At 41.7% G+C, this 25,693-nt stretch overlaps 2 protein-coding genes and 1 long non-coding RNA gene across 6 annotated transcripts in view; all 3 read left to right on the forward strand.

Moving 5' to 3' along the window:
• VPS36 (vacuolar protein sorting 36 homolog) overlaps positions 1-6,793 on the forward strand; it is a 36,490-nt gene extending 29,697 nt beyond the window's left edge. For all 3 annotated transcript variants that reach the window (XM_050766335.1, XM_050766336.1, XM_050766337.1), the window contains 4 exons: positions 1,344-1,408; positions 2,259-2,343; positions 3,289-3,365; positions 3,459-6,793. In XM_050766335.1, coding sequence (XP_050622292.1) covers positions 1,344-1,408; positions 2,259-2,343; positions 3,289-3,365; positions 3,459-3,552 — 321 coding nt within the window. In that variant the 3' untranslated portion in view covers positions 3,553-6,793. The remainder of the gene's footprint in view (positions 1-1,343; positions 1,409-2,258; positions 2,344-3,288; positions 3,366-3,458) is intronic.
• Positions 1-25,693, forward strand: part of LOC126940490 (uncharacterized) — a 247,711-nt gene that overhangs the window by 180,746 nt on the left and 41,272 nt on the right. The window lies entirely within an intron of this gene.
• THSD1 (thrombospondin type 1 domain containing 1) overlaps positions 8,728-25,693 on the forward strand; it is a 32,821-nt gene continuing 15,855 nt past the window's right edge. The window contains exons 1-3 of one of the 2 annotated variants that reach the window (XM_050766271.1): positions 8,728-12,041; positions 15,420-15,558; positions 19,962-20,927. In XM_050766271.1, the coding sequence (XP_050622228.1) occupies positions 15,501-15,558; positions 19,962-20,927 (1,024 nt within the window). In that variant the 5' untranslated portion in view covers positions 8,728-12,041; positions 15,420-15,500. The remainder of the gene's footprint in view (positions 12,042-15,419; positions 15,559-19,961; positions 20,928-25,693) is intronic. The other variant, XM_050766270.1, reaches the window with a different exon arrangement.

Below are 25,693 nucleotides of genomic sequence, written 5' to 3' on the forward strand. Positions count from 1 at the left end.
GTTGTTCAGGAAGCCCTTCCTCTGCAATAGTTAACTCTTTTGAATCAACTCAGTTGGAACAAGTTGCCTTGTAGATAATGCAGAGGGAAAGCTGCCCTGCCCCTTTGGCTGGGTATCAGCAGTGGCTATTCTTCAGCTGTCCTTGCTCCTTCACATCCAGATGTCCTTGGCCTCCAAGGTTCTGTCTAGGTATTCTTTGTGCCCCGACAGTCACCTCCATGCAGATGGCTCACCCAGTCCCATGAGTTAAGCCCCTGCTCTGTGTTTTTATCTGAATACTGATCATAGCTACCATTAGTGAGTACTTACCATCCACTGGACGCTCTGCACGTGTTACCTCATTTATCCTCCCAATAACTCAAGTGACGTGGCTACTTTTACCGTAGGGGATAATTTGGAGAATAGGAAATTGAAACTTAGAAAGATGAAATAACTTGAGCAAGGCCACAGGCAGAGACAGTGGTTTGACAGGTATTTGGTTCTAGGCTGGACTGGCTCTGGGGCCATCCTGTGGGACTGAAAGCTGTGCTTGTCATCACCACACTATGCTGATTTGTTAAGGCTGCACTGTCCAAAAGGATAGCCACATCATGTGCTGACTGGGGACTTGAAATGTAGTTAATCCAAATCAAGATAATGCTGCAAGTGTAAAAATGCACCAGATTTAGAAGGCTTCGTACAGAATAAGGAAATGTTAAATATCTCATTAATAATTTTTTGTATTGATTATATGTTGAATTGGTTCTATGTTTAATCTATTGGACTACATAAAATATATGCATTAAAATTAATTTCATGTGTTTCTTTTTACTCTTTTTTTTTTTTTGAGATGGAGTCTTGCTCTGTCGCCCAGGTTAGAATGCATGGTGCGATCTCGGCTCACTGCAAACTCCACCTCCTGGTTTCAAGCAATTCATCTGCCTTAGCCTCTCAACTAGCTGGGATTACAGGCACCCGCCACCGCGCCTGGCTAATTTTTGTATTTTTAGTAGAGACAGGGTTTCACCATGTTGGCCAGGCCGGTCTCGAATTCCTGACCTTGTGATCCACCCGCCTCAGCCTCCCAAAGTGCTGGGATTACAGGTGTGAGCCACCGCACCTGGCCTCTTTTTACTTTTTTAATGTGGCTGCTATAAAATTTACAGTGACATATGTGGCATGCATATTTTATTGGGTAGCACAGGTTTAATGAATAGAAGTCTTTGGTTCCTTTGTCAGTCTTTTTTGCTTTGTAGTGATTAAATCACCTAAAATTTTTGATAAATGGTAATTTTAGAATTTACTCTTCTGTTTTAGTGATCATTACCATTGTATAGCATTACTGGATTTTTTTTCCCTATTAGTTGCTCTCACCAGAAGATTTAGTGAATGCGTGCAAGATGCTGGAAGCACTGAAATTACCTCTCAGGTAAAGGAACCTCTGCAGGAAGTTTGCCGCCTGCAGCCATGATTCTGCATGGGGTAGATGGGAAGGCCCAGCGAAGTTTGCCGTCCCTAGTGGCAAGCCAGATTATTGCTTTCTTGAAATTATATTATTTCCTCTTTATTAGGGCTGGGCATGTCCTAACAGGGCTAGGAGTCAGACTCTTTTGGATTTGGGGGAATGAGATAAGAATGTAGGTTCTTCCCATGAGGTCAGAATAACTAGCCCCTCTTCCCTTAGACATTTTGTGTTAGTCTCTGGAGATGTTCAGGTGTGAATATTCTTTTCCTTAGGTTTAAAAAAGTACCCAGGTGGCCGGGTGTGGTGGCTCACACCTGTAATCCCAGCACTTTGGGAGGCCGAGGCGGGCAGATCACCTGAGGTCAGGAGTTCGAGACCAACCTGACCAACATGGAGAAATCCCATTTTTCCTAAAAATACAAAATTAGCCGGGCATGGTGGCGCATGTCTGTAATCCCAGCTACTTGGGAGGCTGAGGCAGGAGAATCGCTTGAACCCAGGAGGCAGAGGTTGCGGTGAGCCAAGATCATGCCATTTGCACTCCAGCCTGGGCAACAAGAGCGAAACTCCATCTAAAAAAAAAGCTAGGCATTTTCTTTAGCATGTAGACTCTAGTTCATAATTTGATTATCTGTGTATTCATGAGCTGTTTAGGTATGCCATTATCCCTTGTGTTCAATATGTTTTAAATGTTGTTTTGTTTAATACTGCCCTCAGACCTGGGCATAAAAGAAGATATAAAAGATGTGCTGCTTTTCAGCAGTTGGATATCCTAGATAATTCCTGGCTTTGTTCTCGCACCTGTGGTTTTCAGGCTCCGTGTGTTTGACAGTGGCGTCATGGTAATTGAGCTTCAGTCTCACAAGGAAGAGGAAATGGTGGCCTCGGCCCTGGAGACAGTATGTGAAGCCGATTTTCTCCGGTCTTTAGAGCTTGCTACGAAGACCTGAAGGCTTAGCAACTCAAAAAACAGGATTTCCTTTTGAATTTAACTTTACCGAAAAGTAACATTCACACACCCAAATAAAAATGGTTTATCACTAACAATGTATCAGTATTAACCAAAGTCATACGTTAAGAGCTTTTTGAAACTTCTTGACACTCTTAACATCTTACATGTAAGGATAATTAGAATTAGTGAGGTGCTTTCTTTTCTATTAAAACTCAGTGTTGAGAACAGGTTTTTAATTGTATCAGATGTTACAACACAAACTTTTTCTTCCAGTAACACCTACATAAGCAGCTTGATAAAACACCACAAGTTTTATGAAAATAATTGCTTCAAAAATATAAAAAGCGACTGTAGTTTGGATGGATTTTACTGGCCAAATTGCCAATATTACTCATTAGGATACTTGAAATAGTACTGTCTTCATAGCTTCTATGGTGAGCCTATATAATTTGAATAACTTCTATTTATTATCCTTCTCATTTTCAACTAGATGAAAACCCCAAGACTACAGATATTTCTACCACATATTTTAAACTAAACCTATGTGTAAAGTCCCTTCGCTGGAGCATTAATATGTACTCAGAATTTGTTACATATTCTTTTTCAGAGTATCATAATTCTCTTTAGGCTTTAGTACAGTGACTTTGTTACATTATGGAGAGCTTGATCTTGATATTTGAGCCTCCAGTATGTCCCTTCTGGGTCCTTCAACTTTTGTAGGATTAAGCATTAGTTAAGATTTAGTTATAGTGTGAATGTTCTTTGAATTTTAGTAGGACATTCAGTAAATTATTTCTTGCATATACATTCTGCCTACCATTAGAACCCAGAGTGTGTTTAAATTAGTGTCCTAAATTAATTACATTTTTTTTCTGCTGTGTGTTTCTATTAGGTTTCAGAAAAGGGATCCCTAACATCGGAAGAGTTTGCTAAGCTTGTGGGAATGTCTGTCCTCCTAGCCAAAGAAAGGTAAGTAAGGTTCTTACCTTTCATTACCATGTATGTTTGTGTTTCTGCATGGACAGATAATTGTGTGGGTTTTTTTGTTTTCTTTTTTTTTAGGTTGCTGCTTGCAGAGAAGATGGGCCATCTTTGCCGTGATGACTCAGTGGAAGGCCTGCGTTTTTACCCAAATTTATTTATGACACAGAGCTAAGGGTTTTGTATTTAAAATCCTTTTTGTCCATATGCTTGCGTCATGTAGAGGTTATATGACATTGAGCTAAGAGATAAACCCGATCAACTGAGAATTTATTAGAACTTCACAGTGCAATGTAAATCTCTTTTAATTTCTCACTAAATATGGTCCAGGAAATTTATTTAGGATATGCATAGGAAAATTCAGAAAAGTGAATACCAATATGAATTTAAAATCATGCTGTAGTTGTGCGGAACCCTCAGAGTTTAACTTGAAATATAGTGGATTTTAACTTGATCCTCAAATCTAATCATTTTATAAAGAAGGGAATTTAGTTTTGCAGAGAATAAAAAGAGAAGTTGCATGTTCAGACAGGTTAGATTATTTTGATGTGACTGAAATTCACTGACTACACATGACAATGTTGGGACAAAATATACTGCAGCTTGCTATATGAGGCTCCTCCCAGGGGCTTTTAGAAGCAGTCATAGGCATGTCTTCAACATACCAAATAAAATACCTTTAAAAATGAAATAATTTTATTTGACACATATATTTATATATATTCTATCTAATTTCTCTTTGTTTTTTTAAGTGATGATTTCATGACTGGCATTTAAAGAATGCAGCTGTGTCATTTTGTTTCCAAATGCTGTGGATTTTGAAACTGAACTAGAGGGCTGTATAGACATGCCCAGAGTTATGATTACAAATTTAGGAGGTAGACAGCTCAGGAATTCCCTGGGATTGTTGTGCTGGTGGAAAGGCAGAGGGAGCCTTTAAATGGCTTCACAGGAACCTTAGTGTTCTTCTACCTCAAAGCCACAGACAGGAGATCGAAAGTGGAAAAGTAATGTCTCCTTTTCTTTTCCATAAGGAGTTTCCACACTGAACTATAAAAAGTCTATCATATTCCAGCAATATTTTTTCTTTGTTCTTTATACTATAAATTGTGAGGAAAAACTACTTCGGTAAGAAGTGTTACTGAGATAACAACAACTGGCTAATACTGCATGTAGATTGCTTAAGTTTTAAAGTGACTGCCTGACTTCACATGTTACTGCTCTACAGCCTCCAGTATGTTGGCATTATCTCAAACTCAGGGACCCCACAGGACAGGAGACACCCTTTCTGAAACTGAGTTGGAAGTGAAAGGGTGGTGATGGTTTTGGCTAAGCCTACGGGAGGGAAAGTATTGTATTGGGAGCACCCTTGGAGCCAGGAAGAGGGATACCCAGGTTCACACTCTGGAACCCCTAAGACATTGTCAGTGGGTAAGGTGGAGGGCCACTGCCAGAGGCTGCTGCAGTGCCCTCTGGGAAGTGCCAGGGACCCTCCGCTGCAGACACAGGGGATCCCAATCCCTTATCCCTGCCTGAAAAGTGGCTATTGCTGTTTCGTGTCCTCCAGTGTCACAGGAAGGCTGTGCCTGAGACATCCCACTTTAGTTTTTGTTTTCCAAACCTGTCACTGACTCTTCATTGTGGTGTCGGATCCTCTGGTTCCCCCATTGTTCAGCCTCAGGTTTATTTTGAGGGTAACTCAGTGTCTCACTGCCCAAGTCTTTTAGGGGTTAGTTGGACCATTGTGTAAGCTTGTCTATATGTCTCACCTCTTTCTGGGTAGTACTTACTGTCTCACACTGCTCTGGCAAACTTGTACACACAAACACACACACTCTCTCTCTCTCTCACCTGGCTAAGGCTTTTAAAATTATAAAGATAAATAATCTGTTTCACCAGTTGGAGTGAGTTGCAAGGAGGATTGCTGGAGCTACTCGATCTAGCGCTAATGGTTTGGATTCATTACTGCAAACCTGCATAATTTAACATATTTATTTACTTTAGTGTGACAACTGATGAAAAGAAATGGAGCAATCCAAATTGTATAAAATGACTTAAGAAGGAAGAAAAGTGACATATAAATATATTTTGCAAATGCCATATTAATTTAAAAATGAGTATGATTGATTTTATTATTTTTAAAGTGGGCATTCGTCACTGTTTTGAGACCTTTGTATGTATTTGTGCATTTTTATCTTTTTTTTCGGGCCATTATTTTAAGGTGTGATTTTGGTCCTCTAATGTAGAAGTTATGTTTAAATACAACCAATCAGGCCCTAAGTGCAAAAAAGTTCTGTCTTGGTGCTTATCACTGGCATAATTATTATTTTTTTGTTTTCCTAACTTTGCTCTTAGGAGCATGAACCTCTTTGTAGCTTTATGGTAATGCAATATTTCTAGTCATTTACTGTCAAAAAAATTTTTTACATTGTGTTAGTGAAGATTGTGTTTTCAAGGTTAAATGATTGGTATTAATGTATATAGAGTAAAATTATTACAAAATTTAAAAATGATTTTTCTTGGCATTCTTTTTAAATACTCTGAAAAATATATGCAAATGATAAGCCTTTAATCATACTAAAGCCAGTTATGTTAAGAATTTTTCCTTTGGATTTTATAATTAAGAGTTGCTTATAAATATTTATGACATTGAGCTGTTACTGTTTTCGTTGTCTAAAAAGAATGGGACATGTCATGAACTGGTTTGGTTTTTAAAAAAATTCTTGATGTGAATTCCACTGTTGCCTGACTATGTATATTCAGATGAATGTACTCTTTCTTGTTCCTTGTTACCAGATTAATCTGAGAGAATGTGGATTCATCTTGTCATCATTCTCATGCTCAAATACTTAAAATGGTTCTTTTGCCCAAAAGTCTCAGAGTCTTCATTTTGGTACAGTGGAGTCACAACTTGGAAGGTGGTTAGGTTTTAAAGACCGTGCCTAAGGACAAAATTGAGCATGCTCAGAATGGTCCTTGAAAATCTCCTAAATTACCAATGAAGTTCTCTTTGTAGTCTTAAAGTTTAAATTCCTGTGGAGTGATACATAGGTATGAATATATTATGCTTATATTAAGTACAAAAATACAAACTGCATATCAAGAGTAGATTCTTATAGCATTAATAATTTACATGCATGTGTCTTTTTCCAGTAGGTATGTTTGAATTTATGTAAATTTATTGCTAATCCCATCCCTTACAATCTAGAGTATAAGCTGCACAAGGGCAGAGGTTTTTGTCTGGTTTGTTCATGGATGTATCTTAAGAGCCGAGAACAGGGCCTGGACACAATAAGCATTCAATAAATATTTACTGAATGAATGAACGCCGACCTATATTCCTATTTATAATTTGGCTCCACTTTATCCTACTTTAGCTCCCATTCAATTCAATGAAAAATACATTTTTTTGAACATAGAGCAATTTTTTGTGAGAATTTTTTTGGGCACTGGTAGTGGGAGGGGATAAAAAGATGAATAAGATACAGCTCTGTCCTTAAGAAAAGGGAGACCTAGTTGGGGAAACAGACATGTAAGTGACTTTCACTGAAGATAGAATGAAGTAAGTACCATGGAAGGGGCATATGTACCATGCTGGGGAGGACAGAAGAAGGAGCCCTTAGTCCTGGTGGAGGGCTTTGTAAGACTTTGTGGGAAAGGAAGAACCTGGTAAACTAGGCTCACAAAGACCAAGAGATTGTCAGTAAGTGGAAGGTGTTGGGAAAGGGGAACAGCAGAGGTGTGCCCCTTCCTGCTCCTGGATATTTCCCTTGTCTGTCCAAACCTCCCTTCTTTACTTCTTCCCACTCACCTCCCCTCTCCCATGCCCACCCCCACCAATCTAAATTATGCTTTGCTCGATCCTGCCTGCTCCAGAAATGTTTCCAATAGACAGCTCTATTATTTCTAAACTCTATAAGAGCTATTGTCTTTTCCATATGCTTAACTATATTTTGTCTTGTTCTCTTAAATGTTGTCTTGATACCATAAGAAAATAGAGAAACTAGGTTTACGTTCAAAGACTGTCATGTAACATTTCTTTTGAATTCTCACTGACCTAGGTCAGTGACTACATGGTACATTCCTAGTAAAGTATTAACTGAATTGGGTGATTTTTGAATTATAGTACTGAGTCATGCATGAGTTGCCTAGCAAACCAACTCTGTCTTTTACCCTCTTCCTGAGAGGTTTCTCAACCAGACTTGTCAAGGCTTAGCCTGTCTGAGTGAGATCTGCTCTGTCTTACTCAAATATGGCATGGGCCATGTGCATGATGTGGAAAGCACTCTAGAGTAGTTGTTATATACACAGGTAAGTTCTTGTTATTACAGTGTGGAAATTGGGCCATTCGTCTTCTTCCTTGTGTCCTGATACGAAATCATGAGTCAGTTATAGCTTTCATCTCAGAGCATTACCCAGAGGAAAAAAGCTCTCTCCATTTGTATAAACGGAGTTATTGAGATAGTGTATAAATTTTATACACTTTGCACAAGATTACTAGATCAGTCGCTAACCCAGAAAGAGAATTAAAGGTATTTTGAGAGCCAGATCAGTTACAGTTCAATACTGACCATACCACTGTTCGTTTGAAAGCTTTTTTTCATTTTTATATTGCCTTCTTTTAGAAAACGTTAAACTATATCTTAACTGTCCAATAAAGACAGCAGTACAGTTTGGCAAGAATTCTAATGGAGACAAAATTGACCAGTCAGTTCAATAAAGCTGTTATTTAAAATATGACCAAGCATATCACTTGTACCTGGATTTCCACCCTTGAAGAGTAGGTTTTTGGGGAAAAAGTATGTGCCTGAAAGATTAATGCAGAGAAAGTTGCCTCCAATATGTTTCACTTAATCACTATAATATTTCACAATAACTATTTTATGCCTTCTACAGTGAAGGGAAGGAGCGATTAAGAAATCTACCCAGGTTTGCAGTGTCAGGGCTGGAATTTAATCTAGGCTTTATCTAAAAGTGTATCTTTTTACTTGTATACAGTGTAAGTAGGAGGTCCAACTTCATTCTTTTGCATGTGGCTATTTGGTTATGCCAGCACCATTAGTTGACCATTAAATGGTCTTGGCACCCTTGTCAAAAAACAATTGACCATATGCTTGCATATGGAGTTTTTTGTTTTTTTAAAAATTCAAGGCTGGGCACGGTGGCTCACGCCTGTAATCCCAGCACTTTGGGAAGCCGAGGCGGGCGGATCACAAGGTCAGGAGATCGAGACCATCCTGGCTAACACAGTGAAACCTCGTCTCTACTAAAAATACAAAAAATTAGCCGGGCGTGGTGGCGGGCGCCTGTAGTCCCAGCTACTCAGGAGGCTGAGGCAGGAGAATGGCATGATCCCGGGAGGTGGAGCTTGCAGTGAGCCGAGATCGGGCCACTGCACTCCAGCCAGGGGGACAGAGCGAGACTCCGTCTCAAAAAAAAAAAAAAAAAAAAAAAAAGACTCAATTGACCATAGATGAGTTTCTGAACTTGCAATTCTAGCTATATATCTATCTTTTTGCTAATATCTCACTGTCTTGATTACTACTGCTTTGTAGTAAGCTCTTTTTTTTTTTTTTTTTCTTTTTTCTTGAGACCATCTCTCACTCTGTCACACAGGCTGGAGTGCAGTAGCACATTCTCGGCTCACTGCAGCCTCTGCCTCCCGGGTTCAAGCAATTCTTCTGCCTCAGCCTCCTGAGTAGCTGGGATTACAGGTGTGTGCCAACATCCCCAGCTAGTGTTTTTTTTTTTTTTTTTTAAGTAGAGATGGATTTTTGCTGTTGGTCAGGCTGGTCTCAAACTCCTGACCTCTTGCAAGTGATCCACCCACCTTGGCCTCCCGAAGTGCTGGGATTACAGGCATGAACCAGCACACCCAGCCTGTAGTAAATTCTGAAATTGGAAAATGTGAGTCCTCCAAATATGCTCTTCATTTTCAAGATTGTTTTATCCTGTTCTGGGTTCCTTATACCCCCATATAATTTTTTTTTTTTTTTTTTTTTTTTTTTTTTTTGAGACGGTCTGGTTCTATTGCCCAGGCTGGAGCACGGTGGCACAATCTCGGCTCACTGCAACCTCTACCTTCTGGGCTCAAACAATCCTCTCACCTCAGCTTCCTGATGGTTGGAACTACAGGTGCACACCACCACACCAGTTAATTTTTGTACTTTTATAACTCTAATGCCTGCTCTTTCCACTGAGCTTTTGCTTTTAAAACTGAAATGCCAGGGGCTGGGTGGTATGTATTTGAAAAATAATCCTAGTGTAAATTGGTGAATGGAGATTAGACCAGGTAATTCTACTGGCAGTGAAATTGGATGGTCACCTTAAAGTCTTCTTTGAAACTTTGGATGGATTTAATTAGTATTGCTAGAAGTAACTATTTGACAAGATTGGTTGGTCTCACTCTGTCACATAGGCTGTAGTACAGTGGTGTGATCACTGTTCTCTGTAGCCCCAACCTCGGGCTCAAGTAATTCTCCCATCTCAGCCTCCAGAGTAGCTGGGACAACAGGTACATGCCACCACACCTGGCTAATTTCTTATTTTATTTTTTGAGATGGGGTCTCACCCAGCCTGTGCAGTGGCATCATCTTGGCTCACTGAAGCCTCCACCTGGGTTCAAGTGATCCTACTGCCTAAGCCTCCCAAGTAGTTGGGACCACAGGCATGTGCCATCACAGCCAGCTAGTATATTCTATTTTTGGTAGAGACGGGGTTTTGCCATGATGCCTAGGCTGGTCTTGAACTCTTGAGCTCAAGCAATCCACCCGTCTTGGCCTCCCAAATAATTTCTTATTTATTGTGGTGATGGAGCCTCACCATTTTGCCCAGGCTGGTCTAAAACTACTGGGCTCACGCAATCCTCCTGCCTTGGCTTCCCAAATTGTTGAGATTACAGGCATGAGCCACTGCACCTGGCTGACAAGACAAGTTCTTAGAAAATTTTATACCTCTGGTAACATAGGTAAATACTTGTGCTACCTTTAAAAAAAATGAAGTGATAGAGTCAAAGATCTGCAAATCACATATTTTAAAATATGTTTAAAATGAGGTAAAGTTTACAAACTGCAATGCACAGATCTTCAGTCAAACGAGTTTTAACAAATGCTTAGCAAATCCATGTAACTCACAGTCCAAACAATAGAACATATCTGTCGCCCCCTAAAAGTTCCCTCGTGCCTCTTTCCAGTCATCCGCTCTCCAGAGGCCACCACTGTGCTTTGATTTCCATTACTGGATATTAGTTTTGCTGTCAAATGGTATATTCTGCATAAAAGAAAAGCAAGTCATAAACCATACCGCTCATTTACTCAATTTAACAAGCACAGCTGTTAAGGTGGAATCTATCCTCATATTTTCCAAAAAACTTAAAACTTTTTATTAAATTTTAGTTTTAGATTTGGGGGTGCATATGCAGGTTTGTTACAAGGGTAATTGCATGTTGCTGAGGTTTGGGCTTCTATTGATCCTGTCACCTAGATAATGAACGTAGTACCCAATAGGATGTTTTTCAGCGCTTGCCCCTTTCCCTCCCTCCCTTGACTTGGAGTCTCCAGTGTCTGTTGTTGCCATCTTTATGTCTATGAGTACCCATTGTTTAAGCTCCCACTTATAAGTGAGAACATACGGTTTTTGGCTTTCTGTTCCACTTAGGATACTGTCCTCCAACTGCATCCATGTTGCTAAAAATGACGTGATTTTGTTCTTTTTTTATGGTTGCTTAGTATTACGTGGTGTGTATGTACCACATTTTCTTTACCCAGTCCACTGTTGATGGGCACCTAGGTTGATTCCATGTCTTTGCTATTGTGAATAGTACTGTGAGAAACATAGGAGTGCAGGTGTCTTTTTGGCAGAATGATTTATTTTCCTTTGGGGATACACCCAGTAATGGGATTGCTGGGTCGAGTGATAGTTCTGTTTTTAGTTCAGAAATCTCCAAACTGCTTTCCACAGTGGCTGAACTAATTCACATTCCCATAAAAAGAACTTTTAACACTTGCAGAGTAGGGTTTTAAAAATGTTTAGTTATTTTTAATAACCAATTCTGACCCCAGGGAAGGAAAATGGAGATGCACTTTACCTGAACTATGTTCTTTTGAAACTCTTCAATGACATTTGGGAAAGCAAGTTTACAGCCCACATGCTGTGCCACTTCAAGGACTTAATTTTTGTGGTCTCCCTGAAGAAAATGACACTAGGGTAGAAGTGATTGAATGTGAAGTGTCAGGAGATTGCTGCCTCGTCCTTAGTTAAACCCCTGATCCGGCTGTGTGCTGTGGACGCGGGTGTGTGTTGAGGGGACCTGCGTCTGCCGGGGCCGCACCCCCTGCCGCAGGACCTTGGCTGGCCGCGCGTTTCCTGCCTCTTTCCTGTCCAGCAGCTGGCGAGCTGGGGGCGGGCAGGAAAGGATGCGCTGCCCAGAAGGGGCGGGAGCCGACCACGCCCGGTCCCGGGTGTCCCCCGCCCTCCCGGTGCCCGCCCTTCCCACGCCGTCGGGGGCGGCCCAGGGCGGGGCTGTAGGAGCCGAACGCCGCGGGGTCAGGGCGCGCAGTCCGGGACGCGGGATGCTCGGAGCGCTGCCTCGCGGCCCCTGAGGCCTCCCGTCCGCCTCGCCACTCGCCCGGCGGGCCTGGGGTCGCTGCCCGTCGGTCTGGAAAGGTAAGAAGCGCCCTCCGCATCCCAGCGTCCGCGCCCCAGCGGGCGCTCCTGTGCCGCGAGACCCTCGGAGGCTCCGCTGGGGTCGGGAAATGCCCCCGGACCCTGCCACCTCCCAGCAGCCTGAAGGCGCAGGTGGACGCTGGCGGCCCCTCCACACCCCCGCCTCGGCTCCAGGGGACGCTTTTAAGGAGTATTGGTCTCCACACCTCGGAGTCCCGAATTTAACTGAACCTGGCTCTGCCCTGGCTCAGACGTTGCCGGGTGACTGAGACTGGCCACAGAACCTTGAAAAATCGCGTCTTGAGCTACTGTTTCTTTCCAAAAAGAAATCCCTTCTGAGATACAAAAAGTATGAGATACAAGGATTAAATTAAATTAAAGACGGTCCTCATTAAGGAGGGCTTTCAGCTGACGACACGAGGGATAGATTTCCAAGCGTGAACTGGGCTTGCGGGCATTTGGGAAGCTGAGTAGATGGGGCGAGCCACGGCGTCCCAGGAACGCTGCACCCAACCCGTGGGACCAGGGCAGAGCAGACTCGAATGAACGTATAAATGAAGCCTGTTTACACGAGCTGCTTTGGAACTACAGATTTCCTCCCAATAAATACTATTCCTATATATACACAGGAACATGTGCATGTTGGTCAGAAGGGACAAAATAACTTTTCTTCGTTTTCCCTTTTATTTTTTCACGAATCATTGGTCCCATGGACATTAGTGTGATTCCTTTTCTTTTTCTGCAGCTATGAAGGGAGATTTAGAAGCATTTGTCCTAGCTGGTTTCAGCAAAAACATGGGGTCTGAGATTGGGTGATGCTGTTAGCCGTTGAGAATATTCACAACTTTTCCCCACCTTCTCAGCTGATGCATTTAGAATTTGTCTATAAAGTTTACATACAAGAATGCTATGTAGAAGTATTTTCAAATGTGTATAAAATATACCTAAGTTCTTAATTTCCTAGAACAATTCTCAAGCCAAACATTATAAGAAGTCAGTCGGGATCTGGAACAACAAGTTGAAAGAAAATAAGCAAGCAAGGTAGAAAGAAAAGAGACATATTATGACTAATGTTATGATCATATTCCATATTATGATTGACAAGTAGGCTGGTCTGTTTTATAAGTCTTTTTCCATTCAGCTCTAAATATAGATTATCTCACCATTCTATGTTTTAGGGATCATTTTCGTAAGAAAGAAAATGTGTTATCACAAAATCAGTTATGATTTGGGGCTTCAAAAATAAAAAGGTTATTGTGGTGGAAGCAAACAAATCTGAGAGAAGCCAGTTCAACTTTTGGGAGCTTGCTTCTCCTTGGTTTGGTTACCAGGTCTCAGTGACTTAAAAGAAGCATTGTAATTGTCTTTAAGTGCTCACACTTGCCCAAGTGATACGATGCTTTCTGCAAGGATCTTACTGGCTGACTTTGGCCAGGTTTCCCAGTCCATGTTCAAGGAAAGAATTGGGTCAAATCTGTGGCTAATTCCACCCAAAACAATTTTCTTCTTCTTCCCTTTTCTTTTTGTTTTGGGGGGTAGGGGTGGCGGGGAAGAGGAGGGAGCCCTAATCGTCTGCATAGTTACACTTCAAATCTCTGCTTCCCTTTCAGGAAGTACAGTATTTCCTTTGTTCAGCCCACTGTTAATGGAAGAAAGCTAATAGGACACACCAGTTTCCCTTCCATTGAATTTTGGCTTATTTCAATCAGTCTTCTTAATTCCACTAATTTGTGCTCTTATCTGAAGAGATGTAACATGTATTTGGAATATAATATTCTTGCTTCTTAAAAGGATTAACTGTGGGCTGGGTGTGGTGGCTCACGCCTGTAATCCCAGCACTTTGGGAGGCCATGGTGGGCAGATCATGAGGTCAGACATTTGAGACCAGCCTGGCCAACGTGGTGAAACCCTGTTTCTACTAAAAATACAAAAATTAGCCAAGAGTGTGGTGCACACCTATAATCCCAGCTTCTCAGGAGGCTGAGGTGGGACAATCACTTGAACCTGGGAGGCAGAGGTTGCAGTGAGCTAAGATCATGCCACTGTACTGCAGGCTGGGTGACAGAGCAAGACTCTGTCTTAAAAAAAAAAAAAAAAAAAAAAAAAAAGATTAACTGTGAATAATGGGGGGGACCATCAACATTAAGAAAATATATATTTGGTTGTATTTAATATTAATACATAGTTTGTTAGACTCTAATATGAAAGAACTATCTTAAATGCCCAGTATCTTATTCTATAGTTGAATAGTCTATATAAAATAAGTGCCTTTTCCAGACGGGCGCGGTGGCTCATGCCTGTAATCCCAGCACTTTGGGAGGCCGAGGCGGGCGGATCACGAAGTCAGGAAATCGAGACCATCCTGGCTAACACGATGAAACACCGTCTCTACTGAAAATACAAAAAATTAGGTGGGTGTGGTGGTGGGCGCTTGTAGTCCCAGCTGCCTGGGAGGCTGAGGCAGGAGGATGGCGTGAACCCAGGAAGTGGAGCTTGCAGTGAGCCGAGATCTCGCCACTGCACTCCAGCCTGGGTGACAGAGCGAGACTCCATCTCTAAATAAATAAATTAATTAAATAAAATAAGTGCCTCTTCCAACAAATAGCTGTGAACCACAGGCCAGCAAGGTCTTCCCTGCCCTCTTAGGTAGACTGGGAAGATTGCTGTGTGAACCACCAATCTCATGATGCATACCAGCAGCAACAAGTATTTCAGGACTGATGAAGATGATTGTTATTTATCTGTTTTCTCCTTAGGCTGCCCTAAACAAGGGAAGTGAGGGCCACATGGAGTTCACATTTAATTGTAGTATTCTGGAGTATCTTTTTTTAAAAAAGCTTTGATCGCTTGGATGTAGCTCCTAGGAATCGATAAATGAAGCAATCCTGGTAACACACCAATTGTGCAAGGAAGTGTTAGCCCATTTGTGGACGCCAGGCAGGGAGCATTTGAGTATATATAGCACAATGCTAAATTACAGTTTAGCAGAAATTTAGTAAATTTGTCAGTGTGAAATGCCAAGCAGATAAATAATGTGAAAATGTATCCAAATTGGTTATTAACTTGATAAAATTAAGCAAATAACAATAAACTCTCCACTTAAGGATGTGCTATAAAGGGAAGAGACTTTGGTGTTGTGCAAAGATAATCTTAGTGGGTGTTGGGCATACCTGCATATTCTTGACCTGTGAGTTATAATGGAATGAAAGGGGCTTGTATAATTATAAGTCATTGCCCCAGGGAAAATTAATGTCCTCTCTAGTTTCCTTTCAATATCACTTAGGAAGTTTGAGTTTTAGAATGGTTTTGTCATTTCATGATTACTATTTTATCAATCACATTGAATGGAGCCATCATTTTTTGAGGTTCTAATTTCAGGTGTTTTTGAGGAAAAAAATCACAATCTGTACGTGAGAAAGGACATGAGGAGACTAAAGACCTGGGATTTTGCCGATCAGAATGAAACCAATGTTGAAAGACTTTTCAAATCTATTGTTGGTGGTGCTCTGTGACTATGGTGAGTATTGTGAGTATACTTAATGCTATTGGTAGGAATAAAACATAAATATGACGTTTGTAAATGCATTGATGTTGATGACTCTTCATGAAGGAGGGAGGGTAGGGTCTACAGTGCAGTGCTTTCTAAACCGTGACCCTTGCAACCCTGGATTCTCTCATGCTTCAGTGATTCTGCATGATTGATTCATATTTCACTTTATATTTTTAACTCTTTAAAAAAAAAAAAAACCAACTCTCTCAAATTTTAAAAAATTGGAGGCAATCATGTTACCTTGAGTTCTCTTTGATTTCCCTGTAATTCAGTGTGATAAATCACTTCATACACACATGCAATGATGTTGTGTATATTAGGGTTCTACATAAGATTTCACTTGATAGAGTTTTGGTGCTAACGTGTATTTGGAACCAATCTGAATTTCAATCCTTGAAAGTTGCGTGCTCTTAGAAAAGTTTCTTCATCTCTTTCAATCTCAGCAATAATATTGACTTCACAGGGTTGTTATGATAATATCAAGAATGCGAAACACCCTGAATGAGCAGATAGTAGGTACTTAAAGTCTGTTCTCTTCATTCGTTTCAACTAAAAATTGAGTTCATTTCTCAGAGAGCTTTATACAACTACTGAACCAATAGAATCAACAATATGACGTAATCTTCACTACTTTTCTTTTGATGATTTCCAAATATTTCATAGACATCTAGGCAGTTGATGGTATGGGAGTGGAAGTTGTTTTTGAATTTGGTGAAGAAATTTTGATCCAAGATATAGAGGACACTGGCTTGTGTAATGTGAATGGCACAGTTGGTTAAATGGACCAGAGCACTGCTGTTCATTTCATTCAGTAGACTTCCTTTCTCAGTCTTTTCTTTTTTAAGAAGTTTATTTATACAAGAAGACTCCGGATTTAAGGAAAGCCAATGTGGGATTCATTTATTTTAAAGTAATTTGGCCAGGTACAGTGGCTCATGCCTGTAATCCCAATACTTTGGGAGGCCGAGGTGGGTGGATCACGACGTCAGGAGATCGAGACCATCCTGGCTAACACAGTGAAACCCTGCGTCTACTAAAAATACAAAAAAAATTAGCCAGACGTGGTGGCGGGTGCCTGTAGTCCCAGCTACCTGGAAGGCTGAGGCAGGGAATGGCATGAACCCGGGAGGCGGAGCTTGAAGTGAGCCGAGATCGTGCCACTGCTCTCTAGCCTGGGTGACAGAGTGAGACTCTGTCTCAAAAACAAAACAAATCAAACAAAAAAGAAAAGTAATGTATCCCTTCTTTAAAAACAGATTACTCTGGCTGGATGCGGTGGCTCACGCCTGTAATCCCAGCACTTTGGGAGGCCGAGCGGGGGCAGATCACGAGGTCAAGAGATTGAGACCATCCTGGCCAACATGGTGAAACCCCGTTTCTACTAAAAATACAAAAATTAGCTGGGCGTGGGGGCACGCACCTATAATCTCTGCTACTTGGGAGGCTGAGGCAGGAGAATCGCTTGAACCCGGGAGGTGGAGGTTGTGGTGAGCTGAGATCGTGCCACTGCACTCCTCCAGCCTGGGCAACAAGAGCAAAAGTCTGTCTCAAAAAAAAAAAAAAAAACAAAAACACAAAAACAAAAAAACACAGATTACTCTACATGTGACAGCCTTCTACAAAAAGTATGTGTTCTTGGTTTCATAATGATAAATAAAGCATTGAAATTCTCCATTTAAACAAATTATACAAGGGTGTTGTTAAGAGCAAAATTTCTTACTGGAATATGAAAATAAAAGTTGAATGAGCATAAAAAAGAGCATAGAAGTTGAGTGCACAAGCCACCAATAAAATAAAAAAAGTAGGTATTGTCATAGATCTGTTTTACCCCCCTTTATCTCTACTTAATACTGATCAAAATATACCATTACCTGTATACTATAGTAGTCAGGATGTGGTAGAACCAAATTGTAGTGTTTTTTTGTTTGTTTGTTTGTTTGTTTGTTTGTTTGTTTCTGAGATGGAGTCTCGCTATTGTTGGCCCGGGTTGGAGTGCAGTGGCGCAATCTCGGCTTACTGCACCCTCCGCTTCCCAGGTTCCAGCAATTCTCCTACCTCAGCCTCCCGAGTAGCTGAGATTACAGGCACCCACCACCATGCCCAGCTAATTTTTGTATTTTTAGTAGAGTCAGGGTTTCACCATGTTGGCCAGGCTGGTCTTGAACTCCTGACCTCAGGTGATCCACCCGTCTCGGCCTCCCAAAGTGCTGGGATTACAGGTGTGAGCCACTGCGCCCGGCCCAAATTGTAGTTTTCTAACAGGAGTTCTAAAGTAGCAAATTCTCCCTCTAGTACATACCTCCTATCTGCTGCTGCTGGAACCCATCAATTGCATCTTTGTTCTCCATTTCCAACGGGGCATGTGTGTCTTTCTCATTGACTGTCTCCCATCAAATCAGAATCTGATTTGCTTCATTGACAATCCCTGTCATACACAATAGACTGCTTTTTTTTTTTTTTTTTTTTTTTTTTTAAGCCAGTCAAATTTAGTAGTTGGGGGTCATATACCAACTTTGGTGACACTACTGTTAATAAGTTCTGATAACCTGCTACCATCGGACCAGCCTGCAATAGACTTTCATTAGTTAACTAAGTGGTGTATGCCTCTTATTCTTAAATGGACCACAGAACCATCCTGCCCCCTTCAGATCCAAATTAGTATGACTTTGTTCTCAGTCTTAAGTACTTCCTTGGGCTTAAGTGCTGGGGTCTCTTTACCCAGCAGTTCAAGAAAGGTACCAGGTTGGGTCTGAACCAGTATACAAGCTGCACCAGAATCAGCCACCTTCCTCAACTTTGAGTCATCTTTAAACAAAAGGGAATATCCCACAACTTGTTTTTGCTTAATTGGAGAAAAAAAGAACTTTATCCGATTATGGTTTTCAAACAAGTGATAATCAAGCATTCAAGTCATCCAAGTTTCATGTCTTTTATTTCATCTCATCTCAAATGAGAACTAGGTGAAATGCTGTGCTAATTAAAAACTCTTCTGTGTGCCAGGATATTCATGTGCTGATTCTAATAATCATTGATTGCTTATATATAAGGGTATTTTAAAGACTACCAGCCCAAACAAAAAAACACATGGGCCCCTTTGGACATATATATTCATGAGGCATATATAATAAGAAAAAAAATTCATATTTACACAAGTTGTTTTTCAAACCTAAAGGGAACTTCAGTCCCTTACATCTAGAACTGTTTCTTACCCTAGCCACGGGCCAGCTGACTGTTGCATTGCCAAATTCTGCCTCCTTTGATATGTATTTGGATAGGATTCAAAATAGAAACAAGGATTCTTGTGTGTCTGTTCTTTGCACTTTTCACTTAAGCTGCTCTGCTGGGTCTCTTTTTAAAAGATATGATTGATCCTAACAGAATGATACTTGAGAAGTAGTAGTCATCTGTCCTATCTAGGCAAATACAAGTTGCTGTAATGTCATTAAATTGCCAAGGACAAGCCTAGTTATTTCATAAATGTTCACCCTATCCCTTTGGTTATCCATGCAGAATAAAGTGTCAACATTTCTTATCCATCTAAATATGTCTGCCTCATACAACTGAGGACACTGATTCCTTTACTGGTAAAAATTCCCCAGTGCTTCTCTTGAATATCAGAAAATAATAACTTTGAAGTAAATTTAGGGTTTTACATTTAAAATAGTCCAGAACAATTTGTATTGTGTCATTTAGATCCAGCTTTCTCTTCACTGTATATCCATTTTCCCCAAATATCTAAACATCAGAATATGATTAACAATATGAGCTACTGGGTTTTTAATCCTAAAAATTATTATTCAAGCTGTATAGATTTTCATTGCAGATATATCACATTGTTGAATGTGGTGAATTCGGAGTATTTACCACTAATTATTTTAACATGACTATGAAAGATGAAGAAGGAACAGAATCACTTCAGAATGGAAAGAGCACAATGGCCAGCTTCCAGGATCTGTACTCAGTATCATTTTACATCATCCCTGGCTCAGTTCTACCTTCTCTTGTCTAAAATGCTGTTTTCTGCTGGGTACAGTGGCTCATGTCTATAATCTTAGCAGTTTGGGAGTCTGAGGTGGAAGGATTGCTTGAGCCCAGCAGTTTGAGACCAATCTCTACAAAAAGAAAATTAGCTGGGTGTGGTGGCATGTGCCTGTAGTCCCAGCTACTCATAAGGGCGAGGTGGGAGGTCGCTTGAGCCCAAGAGGTTGGGAGTATAGCAGGCAGTGATTGTGCCACCGCACATTAGCCTCAGTGACAGAATGAGACCCTGTCTCAAAAAAAATTTTTTTTTAATTCTGTTTTCATCAATGTCACCAATAGTCCTTCTCAAATGCACCTTTTAAAAACCAATTCTGACCACTTCATTTCAGTTCTTGGAGAAGCTGAATATCTCCTCTTGAGAGAGCCAGGCCATGTAGCACTAAGCAACGACACAGTGTATGTGGATTTCCAGTATTTTGATGGTGCTAATGGGACACTGAGGAATGTATCTGTCCTGCTGTTGGAGGCCAACACCAATCAGACTGTAACTGCCAAGTACCTCTTGACCAACCAGTCCCAGGGAACACTCAAGTTTGAGTGCTTCTATTTCAAGGAGGCTGGTGACTACTGGTTCACAATGATTCCAGAAGCAACAGACAATAGCACTCCATTCCCCTGGTGGGAGAAAAGTGCCTTTCTGAAGGTGGAATGGCCGGTCTTTCACGTTGACTTGAATAGGAGTGCCAAGGCAGCAGAAGGCACCTTCCAAGTGGGCCTATTTACCAGTCAACCACTGTGCCCATTTCCTGTGGACAAGCCCGACATTGTAGTGGATGTCATCTTCACCAACAGTCTTCCTGAGGCAAGAAGAAATTCAGGACAGCCACTGGAAATAAGAACCAGCAAAAGGACACAACTTGCTCAAGGTCAGTGGGTTGAGTTTGGCTGTGCACCCGTGGGGCCAGAAGCCTATGTCACCGTGGTGCTGAAGCTGCTTGGGCGAGACTCAGTCATTACCTCCACAGGACCCATTGACCTGGCTCAGAAATTTGGATACAAACTGGTGATGGTGCCAGAACTCACATGTGAGTCCGGGGTAGAGGTGATGGTGCTGCCTCCACCATGCACCTTCGTCCAAGGAGTGGTCACTGTCTTCAAGGAGGCACCCAGATCCCCTGGGAAGAGGATCATTCACTTGGCTGAAAACAGCCTGCCCTTGGGAGAGAGGAGGACAATTTTTAACTGTACTTTGTTTGACATGGGGAAGAATAAGTACTGCTTTGACTTTGGCATTTCAAGCAGAAGCCATTTTTCTGCAAAGGAGAAGGAGTGCATGCTGATTCGGAGAAATTTAGGTTTGTATTGAGATTTTTTAACATTTTAAATCAAATCCTTCATGTAATCAAAATTATTTAGAATTTAGGTGAACTTTACGTGAATTGTACCATCATTTTTATGGTTCATGCCTTACAATGTACCAACTGGCATTATCACCCTTAGCTGAAAAAGTAAGAATACTGGTAAACCTACTTAATGTCTTTTACGTCTCGTTTCCCCATCAGTAAAACAGGGGCAATACAAGTACATACTTCAGAGTCATGGAGATTGAACGAAATCAACATGTAACACTCAGGATAGTGCCTGGCATTTAGGAAGTGGTGAATAAACATTACATTACATTTTTAAAATCCCATTATTAAATCATATGGTAAGTTCATGGCAGAGATTATTGGAATTCAAAGCCAAATCCCAAATTAGCAACTTCTGTCTTCCTCTTAAGTCTCTTCTCTCTTAAGTCATTCATTATAGGAATGTGGCCTTTTTAGTGAGAAATCAAAGCAAGATTTCTAAAAATGTATTGGGATTCTGTATTCTTTGTGTAATGCCCTACCTAATCATGAAGAAATGGGGTTATGACAATTCCATTAATTCCCTATGCTGCTCTTTGCATTTCTTTCCCTTTTCTTGGGGGAAAGTCTGGTCTTAGCAAGTAGTTTAATTTGGCAGAAATGGTCTCGTTTGCTTTTTATCTTTATCCCTGGTAAGCCCAGTGTCCCTTGACTGCACGAGCCTGATTGTAACCCCCACTGTTCCTTTTTGCAAATTTACCCACTTCGTCTCCTTAAGACCCTTTCCTTTGGCTTTCTCCTCCACCACTGGCCACTTCCCTCCTTGCACTTCTTTTCTATCCAGCGTAGATTCCATGGCTCATCCCTTTAACCACCCTCCTGCCAATATCCTAAACTCCTTAGCCTCTCCTTTCGATACACTTACCAGGACACACCCCAGCTCTGCATGTATCCAGCCATCTGCCAGCCACCCACTGCACCCAAGTTGCTAAGGCTGAGTGACAAGGTTACATCATGGTGGCCTGATGCCACCATGGGTGGATCATGCTTTCACCCTTGGCAGGGCCTGCGTACTGCTCAGCATGTCACCCAGACCAGGTCTTGCTCCTGTTCTACACAACAGTCCTTTCAGACCTCCTCCACTCCCCTCAGACCTTAACCCCTGCCCACTGATTAACTCTCAGAGTTGATTTGCCAACTACCATACAGAGCAGCTGGAAGCCATTAAGTGAGAACTCCACCCTCCCACCAAAAGATCTGTATACCTGTAGATGTCAGACCCATCCTCTCACCCCATCCTCTCCCCTGCTTTCCTGCCGCCATGGAAGAAGTGTTATTCCTTCCCTCCACTGTGGATCTCAGCCCCACTGCTCATTTCAGGAACCTTCTGTTAGTCATTATCCCCTCTCTCTCCCATCCTTAACTGTCCTTCCTTTACAGACTCATTCTCATCAGTTTTGAAATGTACTTATTTCTCTTCTCCCAAAACAAACCATCCCGACCCCATGTCCTCCCCAGACATCATCCTCTTTCTTCTTCCTTCAGTAGCCCAAAAACTGCTTGAAAAATTTGTCTGTGCTTGAGAGTTTTTTTTTTTTTTTTTTTTTTTTTTTCCTCCCATTCACTTTTCAACCTATTGCAAACTGGCTTCCATACCCCAGTCCTCCCCTGAAATACTCTCACTGAAGCAGCCAGCAAATGAGGTACAGGACTCCAAATCCAGGGACACTTCAGCCAGCGTCTTCATTGACCTTGATTCTGTGACACCATACTCGCCCTGCTCACCTCCCCGCTCCCTGCTTGCTTCTTCACAGTCTCCTTGGCCTGCCAGTTCCACTGTCTGTCAAGTGCTGGTTGTCTTTCATTTACTCTTCACACACTTGCCAGGTGATTAGCCTTGATGCTGATGGCTCCAGGTGGACGTCTCTTCCCTGCTCGTCCCCTGCATCCAGGCGCTGCATCCCTCGGATGTCTCCCTGGCACCTCAGAAGCAGCATTTCTGGACCAAGACTCATCATTGTACCCCCTAACCCTGCTTCTCAGTGTAGGACTTCACCAACCATCTTAGTGTTCAAACCAGAAGCCAGGAGCCTTCCTCTTCTTTACCTCCTATAAATGCTACATTACTGAGTCCTATGGCTTTGTCTCCTGAGTGTCTCAATCTCTCCACTTCTCTTCAGTTCCACTGGCACCACTTGGGTTAAATCTCCATTACCCCTAGCCTAGGCTCAGAACAGATTCCTAATCGGTTTCCATCTGTCCACTTGCTTCTCTCACTGCGGCCAAAAGGATTGTTTAAAATTCAGGTCAGCTGAGGCTATTCTCTTTCTTAAAACCTGTTATTTCACTAGGCATGAGGATGCAAATCCATAAAACCTTCCATGGTCAGGCTGCCCCCACATCCTCGCAGTCACCATATCCTCGCAGTCACCATCTCTGCACTGGGGCCCAGGACACCCTCCTCTCTCCTTCCCCTGGTTAACATTAACCCATCCTCCAAGTCTCCACTGGGGTTACTCTTCCATGACCTCAGGTTCAGTTCCTCTGCTGGAAGCTGGGGCAGCATCTTTTCGTTCTTCTTTGATGGCATTTATCACTTCTGCCATTGCTTGTTTAATGTCTTTCTCCCCCTATAAATCCTTTCTGCACAGCAGATGGGGGAAGCTCACTTGGTGGCAAAACCTGACTCGTGCTGCTCTGAAGCTTTTTATGGTCTTTATTTGGCCCACTTAGTATGCCTGGCACATTCAGAGGTGCTCAATGCTTATTAAGTGAAAATTGAACTCAGATTTGGCTAGTCTCAACTAGGTATTAGGAGAAAAACAATTAGGTTGAACGAATTTACTCATCTAAGATATATAGATATATATATATATATATATATATATATATATATATATTTTTTTTTTTTTTTTTTTTTTTTTTTTTTTTCCGAGGCAGAGTCTTGCTCTGTCGCCCAGGCTGGAGTGCAGTGGCACGATCTTGGCTCTCTGCAAACTCCACCTCCCAGGTTCAAGTGATTTTCCTGCCACAGTCTCCCGAGTAGCTGGGATTACAGATGTGCACCACCACGCCTGGCTAAGTTTTGTATTTTTAGTAGAGATGGGGTTTCGCCATGTTGGCTGTCCTCAGGTGATCCACCTGCCTTGGCCTCCCAAAGTTCTGGGATTACAGGCATGAGCCACCATGCCTGGCCCAATATTCTTGCCTTTTCAAAAGAAATTATTCGTGGGGGAAAAAAATCTCACTGAATTTAGCAGAAATGAATCAAGGGAAATCAAGAAATTGGGGTCATTTAATTAAGGTCACATGGGGGCAGGAGGTTCACCTTGGTGGCTTCCATTCCATGTCTAAAGGCTGGAGTTTTTCCCACAGCAGCAGCAGCAGGAAGACGCTGGAAAAGGGCAGAACGGGAGTGGTTCTCTGTGTGTCCAGGTGGAGGGTAGTCAGGGGCTCCCTGTGGGGCTGCCTCATGCAGCAACTGTGAGACACATCAGAACAGCAGGGCTGGGGCAGTAACTGGGAGAGCTAAACATGCCTGGAGACCCTGGCTCTTGGTGTGGCAGACCAGCTCTGACTCTGTTGGTCTGAGAAATTAAATTTATACTTGAGACAGGAACCTCAGTGACTTCCTGTGTTTTTAGTATATAAATTTATGACTGAACTGAGTTCTCCTTTTATTTTCTATCTCTGACCAGTAAAGAGTGTCTTTTTTGCCGAATGGTACCACTTAGGGACTCACCATGACTTGTGTGAGCCACTGACTCACACTGAATTTATTAGTTCCTTTTGAAAATAGAATAATAGTTTGTTTGTTTGTTTAAGACAGAGTCTCACTCTGTTGCCCAGGCTGTAGTACAGTGGCGCGATCTGGGCTCCTTGCAGCCTCCACCCCCTGGGTTCTAGCAATTCTCCTGCCTCAGCCTCCCAAGTAGATGGGACTACAGGTATGCGCCACCATGCCCGGCTAATTTTTGTATTTTTAGTAGAGACAGGGTTTCACTATATTGGCCAGGATGGTCTCAATCTCTGTGTTTTATGTTTGTCTCTTCTTCCAAATATGTCTGAGGATCTTAGGATAATATGTAAATAACAATTGATAGCAAATACATAATGGATTTGGCAAAAATGACTATTTGTAATCTTTATTCCACTTAATGGGATAAATATTTACATAGTGATTCGCACCAGACACTGTTCTGTTTTATGGATATTAACCCATTTAGTCCTCATAACAAGTTTATGAGTTCAACTCATTACATTGTCAATTTTATAGGTGATGAAATGGAGGCACAGAAAGGTTAAGTAATTTGCCCAAGGTCAATGGTGTTTAAATAGAAGGGTCAGAACACAAATCCAGATAGAATAGCTTGAGAGTTTAATTTGACCACTATTCTGTGACTGCCTTCTATGCAAATTGACTGTCAATCCATGTATTAAACAGTACAAAGCTTTTAGATGGAAAAAAAAGGTTCTGTTTTTTCCTCCTTAACTTACTGTTTCATCTTGTGCCACCCATCTCTTGGAACACCCATAACCACTTGGGAGCCCACAGGCCCAAGCATAAGTATGATTTGTTCAATATAAGGAAGCCTTGTCTATGGAAAGAAAATCTGAACTGCTTATCCCAGCTGCTACTGCTCTTCCTACTGCTTATAGCTACTCCCTTATGTCTATAGAATTTTCTTATAATCATGATTTGTTTAGTTACCTTGGTTTCTTGAACAAAATGCCTTGCAGATGTGAATATTTCAAAGGCTGTATTCCTTCAG

This window comes from Macaca thibetana, chromosome 17 (genome assembly GCF_024542745.1).
Source record: "Macaca thibetana thibetana isolate TM-01 chromosome 17, ASM2454274v1, whole genome shotgun sequence".
NCBI lineage: Eukaryota > Metazoa > Chordata > Mammalia > Primates > Cercopithecidae > Macaca > Macaca thibetana.